Source organism: Scatophagus argus, chromosome 4, assembly GCF_020382885.2.
Source record: "Scatophagus argus isolate fScaArg1 chromosome 4, fScaArg1.pri, whole genome shotgun sequence".
Classification (NCBI taxonomy): domain Eukaryota; kingdom Metazoa; phylum Chordata; class Actinopteri; family Scatophagidae; genus Scatophagus; species Scatophagus argus.
The window spans coordinates 674,282-690,347 of NC_058496.1; the positions used below are offsets into that span (position 1 = coordinate 674,282).

The 16,066-nt window shown below is 42.7% G+C and overlaps 2 protein-coding genes across 6 annotated transcripts in view; one reads left to right on the forward strand and one right to left on the reverse strand.

The window, feature by feature from the left end:
• On the forward strand, window positions 1–12,413 carry LOC124057890 (zinc finger protein 664-like). Of its 3 annotated transcripts, XR_006843177.1 has the most exons (4): window positions 5,121–5,599; window positions 6,633–9,854; window positions 10,248–10,371; window positions 11,435–12,413. XR_006843177.1 is itself a non-coding variant. In XM_046386540.1 (3 exons), the coding sequence occupies exons 1-3, from the start codon at window positions 354–356 to the stop codon at window positions 7,922–7,924; spliced, it is 1,464 nt and encodes a 487-aa protein (XP_046242496.1). In that variant the 5' UTR covers window positions 1–353; the 3' UTR covers window positions 7,925–9,916. The 3 variants fall into 3 exon arrangements, 2 of the variants coding, with proteins under 2 accessions (XP_046242496.1, XP_046242497.1); XM_046386540.1 differs by lacking the exons at window positions 5,121–5,599; window positions 10,248–10,371; window positions 11,435–12,413 and adding exons at window positions 1–525; window positions 1,267–1,563 and having other exon boundaries at window positions 6,930–9,916; XM_046386541.1 differs by lacking the exons at window positions 10,248–10,371; window positions 11,435–12,413 and having other exon boundaries at window positions 5,118–5,599; window positions 6,633–7,957; window positions 8,048–9,916.
• adam9 (ADAM metallopeptidase domain 9) overlaps window positions 11,907–16,066 on the reverse strand; it is a 21,056-nt gene continuing 16,896 nt past the window's right edge. For all 3 annotated transcript variants that reach the window (XM_046386538.1, XM_046386539.1, XM_046386537.1), the window contains one exon: window positions 11,907–15,743. In XM_046386538.1, the coding sequence (XP_046242494.1) occupies window positions 15,674–15,743 (70 nt within the window). In that variant the 3' untranslated portion in view covers window positions 11,907–15,673. The remainder of the gene's footprint in view (window positions 15,744–16,066) is intronic.

Sequence of the window (16,066 nt, forward strand, 5' to 3'; positions counted from 1 at the left end):
TATCTTTTTTATTTTGGGAGTGGAGAAAAGTTTTGATGTAGTGTTTGGTGTCATGCTCAAATACAAAAAATAAGGCTTTAAAAAGACTACATTTAGATTTGTGTATATGAAGCTTACCTAAGAGGATAATTAGATTAATAACATAATAATATTTAGTTTTAATGTTAACTTTATGGATGAAGTCAGTTGGAAGCGGAACGTTAGCTCCCACACGTTCACTGTCGGAACCCAACATCACCGGAAGTAAACAATACAAGCGCTAGCAGCATTAGCCATTTCATGTATTGAATGAAGTGGAGGACGATACCGTTAATTTCCGCGCAGATAATTATTGTGGTTATAATCACACAACAATGTCTTCAGCCGAGTATTTAAGAGCGTTTGTGAATGATCGACTAACTGCTGCCGCTGAAGAAATATTTGAAGTTTTTAAGAAAACTATCGTCGACTACGAAGAAGAGATCGACCGTCAGCGCAGGCTGCTGGATATCATTTGGAAACCTGACATAAATTTACACAGGATAGGTGTTTATTAATTTAATTATTTGAAGTAGTCGGGGAATTATTCGGATCCTTTATTTTAGTAAAATTACAAACACCGCTCATTGAAAATGCTCTTACACTATAGTATGTAGTATGTATTTGTATACAAGTATGTATTTGTTTATGTATTTACAAGTGAAACCCCTGGAAAGAAAATTAGTAAAAGTAGTACAGTCTTAAGTTTTTTAAATTACTGAATTCATTAAAGTGTCCCCCTATGACTGTTGTATTGTTGTATCTGACCTCAGATCAGCTGACTGTGACTCCTGCAGGAGTTTCCTGTTGGAATTGGTTCTGATTCTGTTCTCTCTGATTCTTCTGCTGATTATTTTCTCCATGAATCCACTGATTGTTGGGTTTGTCAAACTGGTGAAACTGGTGAGACATGTGGTCCCAAAGTGACTCCTTCACAGAGTTTGTTCAGTCCAAAGCTCAACATTATTACAAACAAATTCATAGGAAAAGCAGCAAACCTTCACATTTGAGGAGCTGCAGTCCACACGTCAGTACAAGAGAAATCACTGAAGCAACCATCAAAACAGTTTCCAGGTTTTGTTTTTGTGAATCAAGTAATCATTTCGGCTGTACTCATATAAATTAAATTTGACTTATATATTGTACCAGTTGTTTCCATCTACACAAGCACCGATTCATTCTATTGTCAGAATTTTTCTCTTTACCATCACAGTACCTTCACATTTCTTTTATTCTCTGTGCCCCCAGAGCTCCCACAGCAGTATGTCTGCACAGAGGAGGAGGTTCTCATTGATCAGCAGCTCTGTGATCAGGAGAACCCAGAGCTTCTACAGATTAAAGAGGAAGAGGAGGAAATCTGCTTCAGTCAGGAGGGAGAGCAGCTTGTACTGAAGCAGGAGGCTGATGCCTTTTTGTTGAGTCCTACTTATGAGGAAAGTGACCACCTGCTCTTCTTTAACAACTCTGAGAGCCGACATGAGGAGGAAGGCGAGAGTGGAGATTCAGGACCAACTGGAGATACTGAGACAAAACAAGAGGGGCGACATCACGAAAGTGAAAGTCACAAATCAGACTTGTTAGAGACTTATTGTAATCCTGACACAGGTGAAAAGTCTTTCAAATGTGAGACATGTGGAAAGGACTTTAAGTACAAGTCAAAATTAAATACACACCTGAGAAGCCATACAGGTGAGAGGCCATGCTCTTGTGACACCTGTGGGAAAAGATTCCGTAGTCCCTCAATATTGAAGGCCCATATAACAATCCACACAGGTGAGAAGCCGTTTACTTGCAAAACGTGTGGGAAGGATTTCAGACTTAGCGGTGTCTTGAATAGGCACATGAGAACCCACACAGGTGAGAAGCCGTACCTTTGCAAGACCTGTGGGAAAACATTCTTTGAAATGTCAAATTTGAAAATCCACCTGAGAACACACACAGGTGAGAAGCCATATTCATGCAAAACGTGTGGGAAAGACTTCAAATTTCACAGTGCCTTGAAATGGCACATGAGAACCCACACAGGTGAGAAGCCCTACCTTTGCAAGACCTGCGGAAAAAATTTCACATGCAGTGGACACTTGACAGTCCACATGAGGACTCACACAGGTGAGAAACCGTACCTGTGCAACATATGTGGGAAACGATTCTGTCGGACATCAGTGCTGAAAACACATGTGAGAACCCACACCGGTGAGAAGCCTTATTCGTGCAAAACATGCGGCAAAGATTTCAGATTTAACAGTGTCTTGAAAAGTCACATGAGAACTCACACAGGTGAGAAGCCACACCTTTGTAAGACTTGTGGGAAAAGTTTCTCTGAGGCGTCTAACTTGACAAGGCATATGAGAACACACACAAGCGAGTAGTCTTGCATTTACAACACGTGTGGGAGATGATTCAGTTCTAGAACTCACAGAAGGGATGAGCCACATAATGCAACACTTGGACCTGAGGATCAGAATACACGGGAGAAACCACAGAGCTGAACGTCCTGTGAAGATGCGTTCGCCTTCTGACTGAAATAAACTTTTTCAATGGCTCCATCTCTCTACAGTTTTCGCCTGACAATAGGCTTGTGTAATGAAGTTGCACATTTTCAACAATGCCATCAAGGTTTTTTAAAATACCTTTGTTGTTGTGCTTCATATTACTGTTTCAATTTAAGGATTCAAGGAGCTTTATTGTCATTTCACACATGTAGGAACATGAGGTGGAACGAAATTAGTTTCCCCAGTAACCTAACAAAATACCTAATGCTATAAATATAAAACAACACTATATAAATATAAAAAAAACCAATCAGAATAAAAGATATAAACGATATACACAGTGAACAAAACAAAGTCACAAAATGGTGGACCCATATTGCAGACACTGTTGTGAGGGAGACGGTGAACAAAAGAAACAATAAATAATAAACTTACTCAAAAACAGAACAGAAGCAAACAAAAGGAGGCTGAGAATCCAAGTAACAAGAGTCCAAACAAAGAATAATCCAAATAACACAAAGAACAGCAAACTCAGGAAACACAAACAGACTGACAACAAAAACAAGGACAGCACAGGTGTGTAGAGACAAAGGAGACTGCACACAGGTGAAAACAAACAGGGCAGAGCAGGCAATCAAAATTGGAGGGAAAAAAACAAAGCCAGGAAGTGTAACGTAAGAAACACTAGAACCAAAGACATCTGATACAAGAGGAAAAACTACAAAATAGACCAGGAAACTAACTGAACTGAAACTTCAAACCTCAACAACTTTATGTTTCCTCTTTCTGTTAAGCAACATTATTTCTTAGAAATAATCATAATTTGCCAAATCTTTGAAAAATCTTAACTGCAGTGAGTGCACAGTTCTGCCTATTTGAGGTCAGGCAACAGAATAATCAGGGTATTCCTGACGTCCTTTCCCCCAGAACTTTCTGTAGCTCTTGCTGGAGAGCACGGAGATTCCCAGACCAGATGGGATATGTAGTTAATCCTGCAAGTTCTGGGTCTAACCCAGTGTCTCCTCCTGATGGGACATGCCCAGAAAGCCTCCAAAGGGAGGCACCCAGGAGATGTCCTAATCTGAAGAGATAAGGGCCCTTTGCTTATGAATGAGCAGCAGCTCTCCTCCAAACTCACACTGGATGTTCGAGTTCCTCTCCATGTCTCTGAGGCTGAGCCCAGCAACCCTAAGGAGAAAACTCATTTCAGCCACTTGTAAACACAATCTCATTCTTTTTGTCATTATCCAAAGCTCATGACCACAGATGAGGGTTGGAACGAAGGTTCAACTAGTAAATCAGAAACTTTGCCTTCTGACTCAGCTCCCTCTTCACCACCACTGATTCTGCACAAACCATCAATCCATCTCATGTTCTGTTTTTCCACTGGTCATGAACAAGACCCAAGATAATTAACCGCGCTTGTGGCGGCAACTAATCCCTAACCCAGAGGGAGCAGTCTTACTGTTCTCCAGCAGAGACCCATGGCCTCAAACTTCGAGGTGCTGACTCAGCTTGCCTGCAAACCCCTCCAGTACAAGCTGAAGGTCATAACAGAACAGTGGTTGACAGTGGTTATGATGTTATGATAGACAGTTATGACAGTGGTTATGAGGTGGTTCTAACAGAACCACGTCATCTGCAAAGAGGTGCAATCCTGAAGTTCCCAAACCGGACACACTCCTCACCCTGGCTGCACCTTGAGAATTCTGTCCATGAACATTACGAACAAGATTAGAGACAAGGGACAGTCTTGTCCAGTGAGTCCAACACTCACTAAAAATGTGTTTGTAGTGTGATACCCCAGTAATTAGAGCACATCTTTTTTCCCTTTTTTTTTCTAAAATATATATATATATATATATATATGATGAGCACAGCCTGTGCCAAACCCTGTCTTCCCTATCTGGGTCATTACATTACCTACTTTAACCAAACCTCTCGCACAAACTGGTTTTTGCTTCAGCAGCTGTCAAACTTGCAGCCCTTCTGGTTTCCCAGTACCTGTCTGCTGCTTCAGGAGATCCCTGGACCCTGCAAGCCTGGCCTTTTGGGCTCCTTTCTCAGCTTGACAGTTTCTTTCACCACTGGTGTCCACCAGCAGGTTCTTAGGGTGCCACCACAACGGACAGCTGCCTCTACAATGGAGGCTTTGATCTGTTAGTGTTAGTATGAGTATTCTTTATTACAGTGTTTTGTACATTAGCTCAGTTTTGAGTGGATTATGAACCGTCTGATGTTGAAGCTGTGAATCTCTTGCTAGTCTCTTTTTGTCTGTAGCATTTTTATTAATATCACGTTGTGAAGTATTTTCTCATTGCATCAATGTGAATTGATTCTTAATTTTTGGTGAATTGGGTGTTAGATGTGACACAAACACAAACTGTAGATGATATGAATGGTGTTGTCAAAGAACACTGTTAACAATTAAAACTGATATTTTAAATGCCAGTTATTCAGAAATGTTTTGATTTTTTGTGTGTTTGTTTTTTTTAAAAAAAAATACATTTACTGTTGGATTGAATGGCTTTATTGTCACTGTGTGTTTGCATACAACAAAACTTGGAAGGCTCTTCTGCTGGTGCATTTCCACATAAAAAATAACACAAATGCAGAACACAATGATGGATGCAATAAAACAGGGAACATTAATAAAAACATTAAAGATTTTTATATCTTAATAAATAATACGTAAAAAAACACAGTGCAAGAAGAAATAAGCAATAAAAAACTAATGAAGAGTCAGAAGCGGAACGTTAGCTCCCACACGTTCACTGTCGGAACCCAACAGCCTGACATCACCGGAAGTAAACAATACAAGCGCTAGCAGCATTAGCCATTTCATGTATTGAATGAAGTGGAGGACGATACCGTTAATTTCCGCGCAGATAATTATTGTGGTTATAATCACACAACAATGTCTTCAGCCGAGTATTTAAGAGCGTTTGTGAATGATCGACTAACTGCTGCCGCTGAAGAAATATTTGAAGTTTTTAAGAAAACTATCGTCGACTACGAAGAAGAGATCGACCGTCAGCGCAGGCTGCTGGATATCATTTGGAAACCTGACATAAATTTACACAGGATAGGTGTTTATTAATTTAATTATTTGAAGAACATAAAATAATCCACGTTTCACTAAACGGAATGCTGGAAATGCTGTGTGTGCGTACTAACACAACTTGATTTCTCTTCGGGGCTCTGGAGGCTCTCAGGCAGAGACGCCGGTAGAAACAGCACAAACACGGACACTAACTGGACGGATGATCGATTTTATGCCTCAGTAGATAACGTACTTGTGTCTCTGCCGACTTTTTACTGTGTCCAAATATGCAATATAGCGTTATGATCTTGAATAGGATACTTTTTGAGAGCAGGCTGACACAAGTTGTCCCTCGGAGGTTTGGCCTTATTTAATCACAGTAAAATGGAGTTTCTTATTTGTAAACTGCGGTCTACCTGTTGGGAGTCCCTCCGCTGACCTCACGCCAGTTTAGCTTCCCCGTGCTTGATGCCATAATATGGGATTGAGGCTGCCTTGCAGACGTCTCGGGCCGTTTGCTGGAGCAGGTTTTTCATGTCCTGAATTGGCTTCTCCTGGACCCTCTCGACCCACACCTTCCTGAATATGTTGGTTGTACTGCTGCTGCTGCTGTAGCAGCTGAAGCCCTTCTTGCTTTCTGAAGTCCTTATTCATCTCATTGAAGCAGACTCTCATTTCAGCAGATATCCTGCCCACCTCCTCTTAGGTGGACAACTTTAAGAATACTAAGAAGACAACGAGGCACCCAGATTATTAACGCTTACATTAAAGTTATCTTGCATATTTAATCTCACCAACTCTGTTTCTGAGTAAGACGTTTGTCTGTGATGCGTTCTGGGTGTTCCCAGCTCAGAAGAGCGATCTCTCTGAGCCTGTGAGTGATGAGTGTGTGACACACACACCGTCAGACACGTGGTTAAACTTCACCACTTACCACGAATGATCAACACATGGGAAGGAACTGTAGCTTGTACGCATGCAGCAGCGGTTTGAACGCTCGATGTAGTAAAATGTGTGTTTGGATTTTTCTCTTTACCATCACAGTACCTTCACATTTCTTTTGTTTTCTGTGCCCCCAGAGCTCCCACAGCAGTATGTCTGCACAGAGGAGGAGGTTCTCATTGATCAGCAGCTCTGTGATCAGGAGAACCCAGAGCTTCTACAGATTAAAGAGGAAGAGGAGGAAGTCTGCTTCAGTCAGGAGGGAGAGCAGCTTGTACTGAAGCAGGAGGCTGATGCCTTTTTGTTGAGTCCTACTTATGAGGAAAGTGACCACCTGCTCTTCTTTAACAACTCTGAGAGCCGACATGAGGAGGAAGGCGAGAGTGGAGATTCAGGACCAACTGGAGATACTGAGACAAAACAAGAGGGGCGACATCACGAAAGTGAAAGTCAAAGTGATGCATACAACTCTAAATCGTTAGAGCTTTTCGGCAAAAAGTCTGTCAAATGTGAGACATGTGGAAAAGCTTTCAAGTATAAGTCCAAACTAAATACACACCTGAGGATTCACACAGGTGAGAGGCCATATTCTTGTGACACTTGTGGGAAAAGATTCAGTCAGATGTCGGTTCTGAATGCCCATATAAGAATCCACACAGGTGAGAAGCCGTATTCTTGCAAAATTTGTGGGGAAGATTTCAGATTTAGCAGCGGCTTGACGGTCCACATGAAAACCCACACAGGTGAGAAGCCGTACCCCTGCAACATATGTGGGAAAAGATTCTGTCAGACATCAGACTTGAAAAATCATGCAAGAATCCATACAGGTGAGAAGCAGTATTCTTGTGACACCTGTGGGAAACGTTTCGGTCATCAAAAGGTGTTGAACTCTCATTTAAGAATCCACACAGGTGAGAAGCCGTATTCCTGTAAAACCTGTGGGGAAGATTTCAGGTTTAGCAGTGCCTTGAAAGTCCACATGAGAAGAGCCCACACAGGTGAGAAGCCGTACCTCTGCAAGACCTGTGGTAGAAGATTCATTGATATGTCAAAACTGACGGTCCACATTAGAACCCACACAGGTGAGAAGCCATACCTTTGCAAGATCTGTGGGAAAAGATTCATTGAAATGTCAAGATTGAAGCTCCACATGAAAACCCACACGGGTGAGAGGCCGTACATTTGCAAGATCTGCGGGAAAACCTTCATTGAAATGTCAAAACTGAAAGTCCACATGAGAATCCACACAGGTGAGAGGCCGTTCACCTGTAAGACCTGTGGGAAAGATTTCAGATTTAGTGGTGACCTGACAGTCCATACCAGAAGAGCCCACACAGGTGAGAAGCCGTACCTCTGCAATACCTGTGGGAAAAGATTCTTTGATTCGTCTCATTTGGCAAGGCACACCAGAACACATATGGGCAAGTAGTCTCGTACCTGCAAACGTGTGGAACATGACGAGTTCTTCCAATTTGTGGTCAAAACAGAAGAACTCAGAAGTGAGAAGTGGGCAAGCGTTTGCTTAAATCACATGCTTGAAGTCAATTTCAAGTTTCTTGTTGTATGCCTTCGCAAACTAGTCAAGTTGAAGTTTACATCCATCCACATTCATAAACGTAGTGAAGACTTGGAAAGAATTTAGTAAAAGGCAGAGGACCGACGAAGAGCTTCGTTACATCATGACGATCACCTGAAGCTCAGGGTCGGCAAACCGACGATCTCGTTGTGGACTGCAGCTCTGTGGTTACTTGTGTGCCGGTTCATTTAGAGGAACAAAGCAGAGACTGCGACCCACGAACACTCACTAGTCTTTGCTTTGTTGCTACGCGAGTAGTCGGGTACTGAAGGGTCCGACCACATCTGTCTTCAGACTCGGCTTTCCTTTTGATGTCAGCTACGCTCGAGTCCGGTTTCATGACTGCGTCAAACTGGACTCGAGTTTTCTCTGGTTCCACCTTCTTCTAACGCTGAGGCAGCATCTTGAAAGGCTGTGATGTTATCACACTGAAAGAAATCTGTTCAGATACAATCTGTGGCTATGGCGTCCTGTGATGCAACCGCTGTCTCCATGACGACACGCACACAGACTCACAAAGTGATAGCAACACCCGCCGCGCTGCTTAATGTGCTCACGGCTGGTTCTGATGGAACATGAAGAAGGTACAAATTCTACAGGCTGAACCAGTTCACCGCCTGACCGGATGCGAACCACAGAGACGCTGACCTTTGACTTTTTGTATATAAAACGTTATTTCATTCCGTTAGATGTTTGTCATGATTAGCGTACGTTTATGTTTAATGTATTTGCATTATGTCTATTTGCATTAGCTTGATCTGTTTGTTTATATTTGGGTTCAGTGGTGGATGACGTCCCACATGGACTTGGATTTAGTCAACAATGAAATATAATGCATCCATGTCATTTATTCAGACTGATGTTGGTGCTCATCGCATCAGCTGTAAGCAATAACAAGCCAGCTGCTCATGCATGCTGTTTTCTAATGAATTTATTCTAATAAATTCCAATAATAATAGTAATTAACTTTGTTAAGTGACAATGTAAGATCACCAGATTCACCCTGAAGGCTAAAGAAGAAAACTGAATCTGTTTGTCAGGGCTGCAGGTGATCATGACTGAAATCAAAAGTAAAAGTATTCATAGTGAAGAATAGTTCTTTGTTAAGTTATGACATACAAGAGGCGTTTCAGTGTTGTTTTTGGCAGTAAAACAAATCTGCAGATCTATTTGTATCCTGTCGAGGGTCTCTGTTGGCCTGCTCATGTGAAGGGGAGATTTGATCCAGTTTGATCATTGAAAGTGCAGCATATTCAACACGTACTTCTCCAACTGTGGAACATTCAAGGACCTCACGGGCCAAAAAACACTACAGAAATACGTTACTTGAAACCGAACGGGATTATTTGAACCCACATCAAGGCAGAACCGGGAAATGTTGGACCCAAACCTGGTCAGAAGATGCAGATACTCTTTACAAAGAGGGTTTGTAAAATCCGTCGGGTTTCCTGTCGTCCTTCTCTTGCTGACTGAAGCAGTGTGGCTTCCCTCGGGTTCGGATGGACCCGTGAACACGTCTGCTGTACTTCAGATCATCTTCAGATTGCATGTAAAGTACACGCTGATATTGTGGTTGAAATGTATGATTATAATTGAATTGTAGAATGTGTCTCATTATGTTAATTTATGCATCAATGTTTGTTGAGAGACCTTCAGTTGGCATCTTGGTGTACAGAAGTGATGCTGCAATGTCCAACTTTGTGATGTTCCTGAAGAGCTCGCGTCTTGTGTCTGCTGTCTGGTGCCGTGATGCTCTGAGCTTCTGTAGGACAAACTGTTTAAAGTGAATGTAACTATTTTGTCTTCTCTATTTGCATTATAATAAACGTAAATATTCAAGTGATAGATTTTATTCTGTCATTTATCAAATTTACAATCAACTGAATGTGTAGAAACAGTAACTCTAAGCAATATTTAGCTAACTTTGGAATTTGAATTTGAATTGAATTTATTTAATGACTGTGGGTAAGTACCACACTGTCCAGGACTGACTGGGAAATTCAGTTTTATGTTGGATATTGAACACAGAGTCACTCCTGTTCTTCAGCTCAGGCTTTAAGATGAGTTACAGATGGGATGCTAATGTGTGGGGATGCCGCAAATAAAAATGAAAAGAGCGTGAATGAAACAGTGTGATGATTAGCTAATCCATTTTGACAGTGCACTGTGCTTCCAGATGAAGAAGAGAAAAGGAAGAAAGTCTAGAAGGCCTAACATGCTGGACCAACAATGGGAGAAAGAACATAGAGGAAGTAAAAAAGTACCGACGTGTTGCCTGGAAATGCAAGAAAGAAAACAAGGTAAAAGTCTTAGGCCACCTTGTATTTGTTGACCATATGTAATTATCTCTCAGTCTCTGTATTAGAAAACAACCAGGAAATACTGGAAATGCGTATGCAGTATTAAAAAACAGAAAAACAAAAATCAGAACAGCTTCAATAGGCTAAAGTGGCAGGAGTGAGACCTCCCCTCACGCTCGGGCAACAGCAGGAACTTGGCTCACTTAAACCTGAATCGAATGGAACTCTAACGTCTTTGCTAACAGCTGCATTTGTCCTGCTAATTCATGTCAAAATGACTGCTGTGAAAAACATTTATTACACAAGACCAACCTCCAATCGCATCATTCCAGCAAAATGCCAAAGATCACAGAACTCAAAAGACATAAAATCAAGGCCACCCTCAAAGGGAAATCAACAAGCAAACTGGATACTCAAGATGTGGTATCAAGCTGTTCTGAAGAATCAGGTGGTCGGAGGTCAGGGACAACAAAAGGACTGAAACGCCAAGAAAACTTTCAAAATCTGATGAGGCGTGTCTCAGAGTTTCTTCTCTGAGATATGGGAAGAAGACCATTAAGGACCTGGCTCAGCATCTGGCAGCTTCATCGGGATGCCAAGTTGACCCTTCTGTAGTCCCAAGAAGCTTGATCAGGAATGGTCTTTGTGGGAGGGTAGCAGCCAAGAAACCACAAGGAGAACATAGTGAAAAGCCTAAGATATGCTAAAGATGACAAAGACCAGATCAGATCAGACCAGAGAAGATCAGTGGAAAATAGCATTACGGAGTGATGAATCCATGAATCCATCCAATCACCGACAACATGTGCGAAGAAGAGTTGGAACGAGATGGAGGAATGAGTGCCTTCAGTGAAACATGTTGGCGGGTCTGTCCTGGTTTGGGGCTGCATTTCTGCCAGTGGAGTGGACAACGTTCTCCGAATCGAGGGGATCTCGAATGCCGAAAGGTACAGCAGGTTTTGATTCATCATGCCGTCCCTGCAGACCCGTACATGTGAATTGCCCACGAGAGCACTGAAGTCCTCCAGCGAAACCTGGTGACCTTAGATGGAACCTTTTTCAGGACGCCAACCAGATATTGCAGGATGGCTGGATAGTCTGAGCTGCCGTTTTAGAGAAGTGACCTTCTCGTGCTGGGCCCACAGAGGGGAACCATGTTGTTGTTTTCGTGACCAGCTGCGTCTCACAGGTCAAGGTCCAGCAAGTTCCCCTCTAAGGTCTGGCTCCAGAAGGTGGCCCGATTTCCAGATTCACCCTCCAATCAGGTAAAAATATCACACTGTTCTTGTATGTTCAGCTTCTTTGAAAGTAAACTCATTTGAATCCACGAGTCCAGTTCCTTCTGTCAAATACTACAACAGTATCTGAATACTTCTACCACCACCTGTTTTTGTTTCGTGATCTGCAAACCAACAGAACAGACAGCTTTCAGTTCAGAGAAGGCCAGTAGTTTAGAAGTGCATCAGACTTCTTTGTGGGACTGTTGGTTAGACTTTCGTGTAACAAAACGTTTTAAGAAAATCAGCCTTACGAGGTTTCCACGTGACACAGCAGTATTTAATAATGAAATAAAAACTCAATTGAAAGGTTTTTTCATGACCACAGATGACAAGTTTACATTTTGCAGAAAAAGAAAATCCTATAAAATCATTTTTTAGAATAGAAAAAGATGATGCAATTCTCCGCGTTGCCATGGTGACATCCGTGTTCGTAAGGAGATCAGGTGATGCCCGTCAACCAATCATACTTGTCCCACTTCACCTGTTGTGGTACACAGGTTTAAAGTTCATGAAACCAGAGGCCCTGAGTTTTATCTCTCAGGCTGCCCTGATTACGTTTGGAGGAGTTTCTGCCTTAAAGACCAAACATAGGACAATAAAATCCCTCAAATCATTTTCATCATTTTCCAAACTCGTGGTTGGACACTGATGAGACATTTGAATCACAGGTTACCCTTTAAAGGATCAGTCTGGTGTTATTTTATAAGTAGTTAAAACAAATTCCACATGCAGAGTCAGAGCAGGAAGAAGTATCCAGATCCATTACTTCAGTTAAAGTACTAATACTGCACACTGAAAATATTCCACTACAAGTCCAGTATTCAAACATAAGTGAACGTATGCAAGTTCTTTCAGCAAACTGCGCTCAGTAAAAGTACTCAGAGGGCAGTAAAGTACGTTTCTGCAGTATCTGATGTGTCAGTGAGTTCATCTTCTCTCATCTGAGCTCCTCCTCATGGGTCTGGAGTCCGGCTGTCCTGGGAGAACCAGGACCTCCAAACAGGTTCCTGAGCTCACACAAACAGCCTGTTTTCAGGCTGAAGGAGGAGGAGGAGGAGGATTCTCACCTTCATCCTTCAGTTTGTCACAGACACGAACTGAAGCTGCAGTACAAATACTCACCTCTGAGGTGGAGCGGAGTACAAGTGTGAGTTAACATAAAATGGAAATACTGGAGTTAAGTACAAGTACCTTGAATTTGTACTCAAATGCAGTACTAAATGTACACAGTTCCATCCCACCACTGTGCAGCAGCAGAACAGCAGCGTGTTCGTACTGCGATGCTGTGAAACGAAGCGACACTGAGAGAAGCAGCTCAGACCCTGAAGGCTTCATGGCACACATCAGTTCAGGAGTCCACCTAGTGGGGACTATTTTCAGCAGTGGATGAATCCCCATTTGGTGTGGCTGCAGGACGGTGTGTGTGTTTTTGATGGATGTCTATGGCACAGAGGAAGGAGGCAAACGTGTGTGTTAGAAAATTCACTGCTGGCTTGAGCCTGAATGTGAGATGAAATGTGGAATATCACCAGACTGATTCGACCTTTAAAGTCTGCTGTCAGCAGCAGCAGAAGCAGTTTACTGACTGTGATAACCTCAGAGTGAACAGTTTGTTCTCAGGGAGACATTGATCACTTTTCACTTTTTTGGCATGAAAATGATTAAACTGCACAGAATTAGCCCTGGGAGTTACTTCTTTTAATCCTCATGTTCACGACGATTTCTGTGCAAAAACACTCAAGATAGCAAATTAAAAATATACTAAAGCAGATAACAATATCAACAAGATGTTCTCCTCACACAGTGCATCCAGGCTTATTAATCGCAGCGTGGGGCTAACTGGCTAACGATGCTAACAGTCAGTTAACAGCAGGTGAAGCCAGTCAGACAGATACAACATTTGGTTTACTGGTGGCTGAAAAATCCCTGGTTTGAGTGAAACCTGCGAGCCTTTTGGGGCTCAGAATCTGTTCAGAATCTGTTTGCGCGTTTCGTTTAGCTTCTCAACATTCGGGTGACGTTAGCGTTAAAGACGACAGGAAGTAAAGAGGGAAGCAGGAGTTCCAGTGGTGAGCTGTGAGTTTAGCAGATCGTTTCCAATTTTAGACACTTCAACACTGTAACGACTGTTCAATCTGTGACGTTCAGTTGATTTAACAGAACATGACATGTTGTCACTCACATTTCTGTTGAAAACGGATAAACTCAAACCTCAACTTCGGGGAAAAGTGGTAACTCAAGGCCCGACCTTGAACTGCGCCGTGGAAATGCCAAACTACTGTTAGTGCCAGCCTACATTTCCCAGAAGGCTTCTGAACAACATCCAGACAGGCAGTGTGTCAGTGGCTGTTTCACATCACTGACACACTTTCTGTTCAGAAATATCAGGACGTCGGCGTGTGAACATTTAGTTTTGCCACAGTAGATACTGAATGTCACAGACATCAGATTTAACAGCACTGGAGTGTTTCAGCAGGGAATTCCTTTGTGGTAAAACTAAGTGAAGTGGTCGTACATTCCCTGCAGAAACGTCAGCCAGCACAGTCCCAAACATCGACGCACCACACAGATCCCAGCGAGCGCCGCACTCACGCCGGGTTGCATATTGTGATCTAATAGCTCTGAAGGGAGAGCGTCGGCCGGACGAGGCGGGCGGTGGAAGCCAAACACATCCGCACACAGCAGCATCGGTGCGTTGCGTTCCTATGACAGTGCTGATCAGAGGGGAAGTGCAATCAGACGGCACCAGTGCTTTCATTCAGAGACAGAAAAAATAAAAGTTTACGAGAGCAAACTCCACCTCCAGTGACCTGCGTGTCTTCAAACCAGCCAATCAGAGTGAAACACTAAGTACATGCTAAGACCATATGCTAAACTTCACGAGTCACATCATTATGCATGATCAGATTCACTAAAGTGCAGAGCATTGCATTGTGGGACTGTTAGCCCTCAGTGGCGCACATGTCATGGATCCATCATGAACTGACTGAATCTACTGGTTCTACGGAGAAACCAGACACTCAGAATAATGTCAGACAGAACTGCTGTGAGTATGAAGTGGCTTCCAATATTGCTGCTTGTTAGCACACTGGCTAACTGACTGTACTGCACAGGAAATACTGGCGTTAAAATGTGTGAAAGATAGTGTAGCTAACTAACCCATCAGATAGCAAAGCTACCAAATGTCTGCCAACGAGTCACCCGTTGCATTAGTTCACTGGTGACAGACTTTTGCTGAATTAAAACTGCTTTTTACAACAGAAGTACATTGTTAATGTGTTTAGCATTAGCTTGTAAACATGTAAGCTTTGCTATCATTGTTAGCTAGCAAAAATCAGTTTGCTTATTAGTGACAAAAATGATGGATTAACTACTTCTTTAGAGTGACTCAGCAGTGACAGCATCAACTGTTGAACTGGTAAAGAGGTCAGGTCACTCAGCTCAGCTCAGCTATCCAACCTAACAGACGGGCTAGCTAACAACATAGTGGAAATGTTATTAGAATATTTGAGAAACAAAGCAGCTAACCAGCATCGGCTGTGACGCTGTAAGCCTAAGCCCAGTCAGTTATTACTAACAGACGTGATGGGAGTAAATTTACAGCAAGAATACAAAATGTTGGTGAATACATTTTTGGTTGGTACCTGTTCTGGAGACATGATTGGCAGGTTTGGTGACAGAGTACCTGGTGGAGTTTTTGTCTCTAGACAGCACTTAAGAAAGAAAGAAAGAAAGAAAGAAAGAGACTGTGGAGAACAGTAGCTGCTGCAGTTCAGTTCTGGTCTGATCCTGTTTGTCCTGGCAAACTCCCACTTCAGTCTGACTGGGTCCAGATTCCTGACGGAGCGCTCCAGTTCGCTGCCCAGCTTCAAGGCCAGCTGTCTGCCATCTTCGCTCCAAAATGGCTTCCTGGCTGTTGCTAAGTAACCAGTTCTAAGTGAGTAGGGACTGATTATTAAAGAGGGGGAGAGGGAGAGGAGGTGGGGGTCATCCAGGTGTGGTGGGCAGAGCCCTCTGACTGGTTAAACAGGTGGAGGCGGAGCAGGTCTTTGAGGCACCAGAGGCTGTGATGCAGCAGAAGGTTTCGGTTTTCTAAGGGAGGAATAAGAAAAGGAAGAAAGAGAAGTTAAGAAGTTTACCTGCTGTTAGAGCCATCATGTCACCTTTTTACATTTCCATTTCTGCACCTGTTCAATGAGCAACATCAACATGATGTCTGTAGATCCAGTTCGTTTCTAGGACCAGTTAGCTTACACTTAGATTATACGTTCAACTAGCCCAAAGTTAGATTCTGTTATCTCACAGTTTGTCTCTTTAACTTTGACAAACTCATTCTTTACTTTGGTTTTCACTAAAGCAGGACTTCAAACCATCTGATCTCACAGTCAGCCAACATGGCCGACACATCGTGTCTC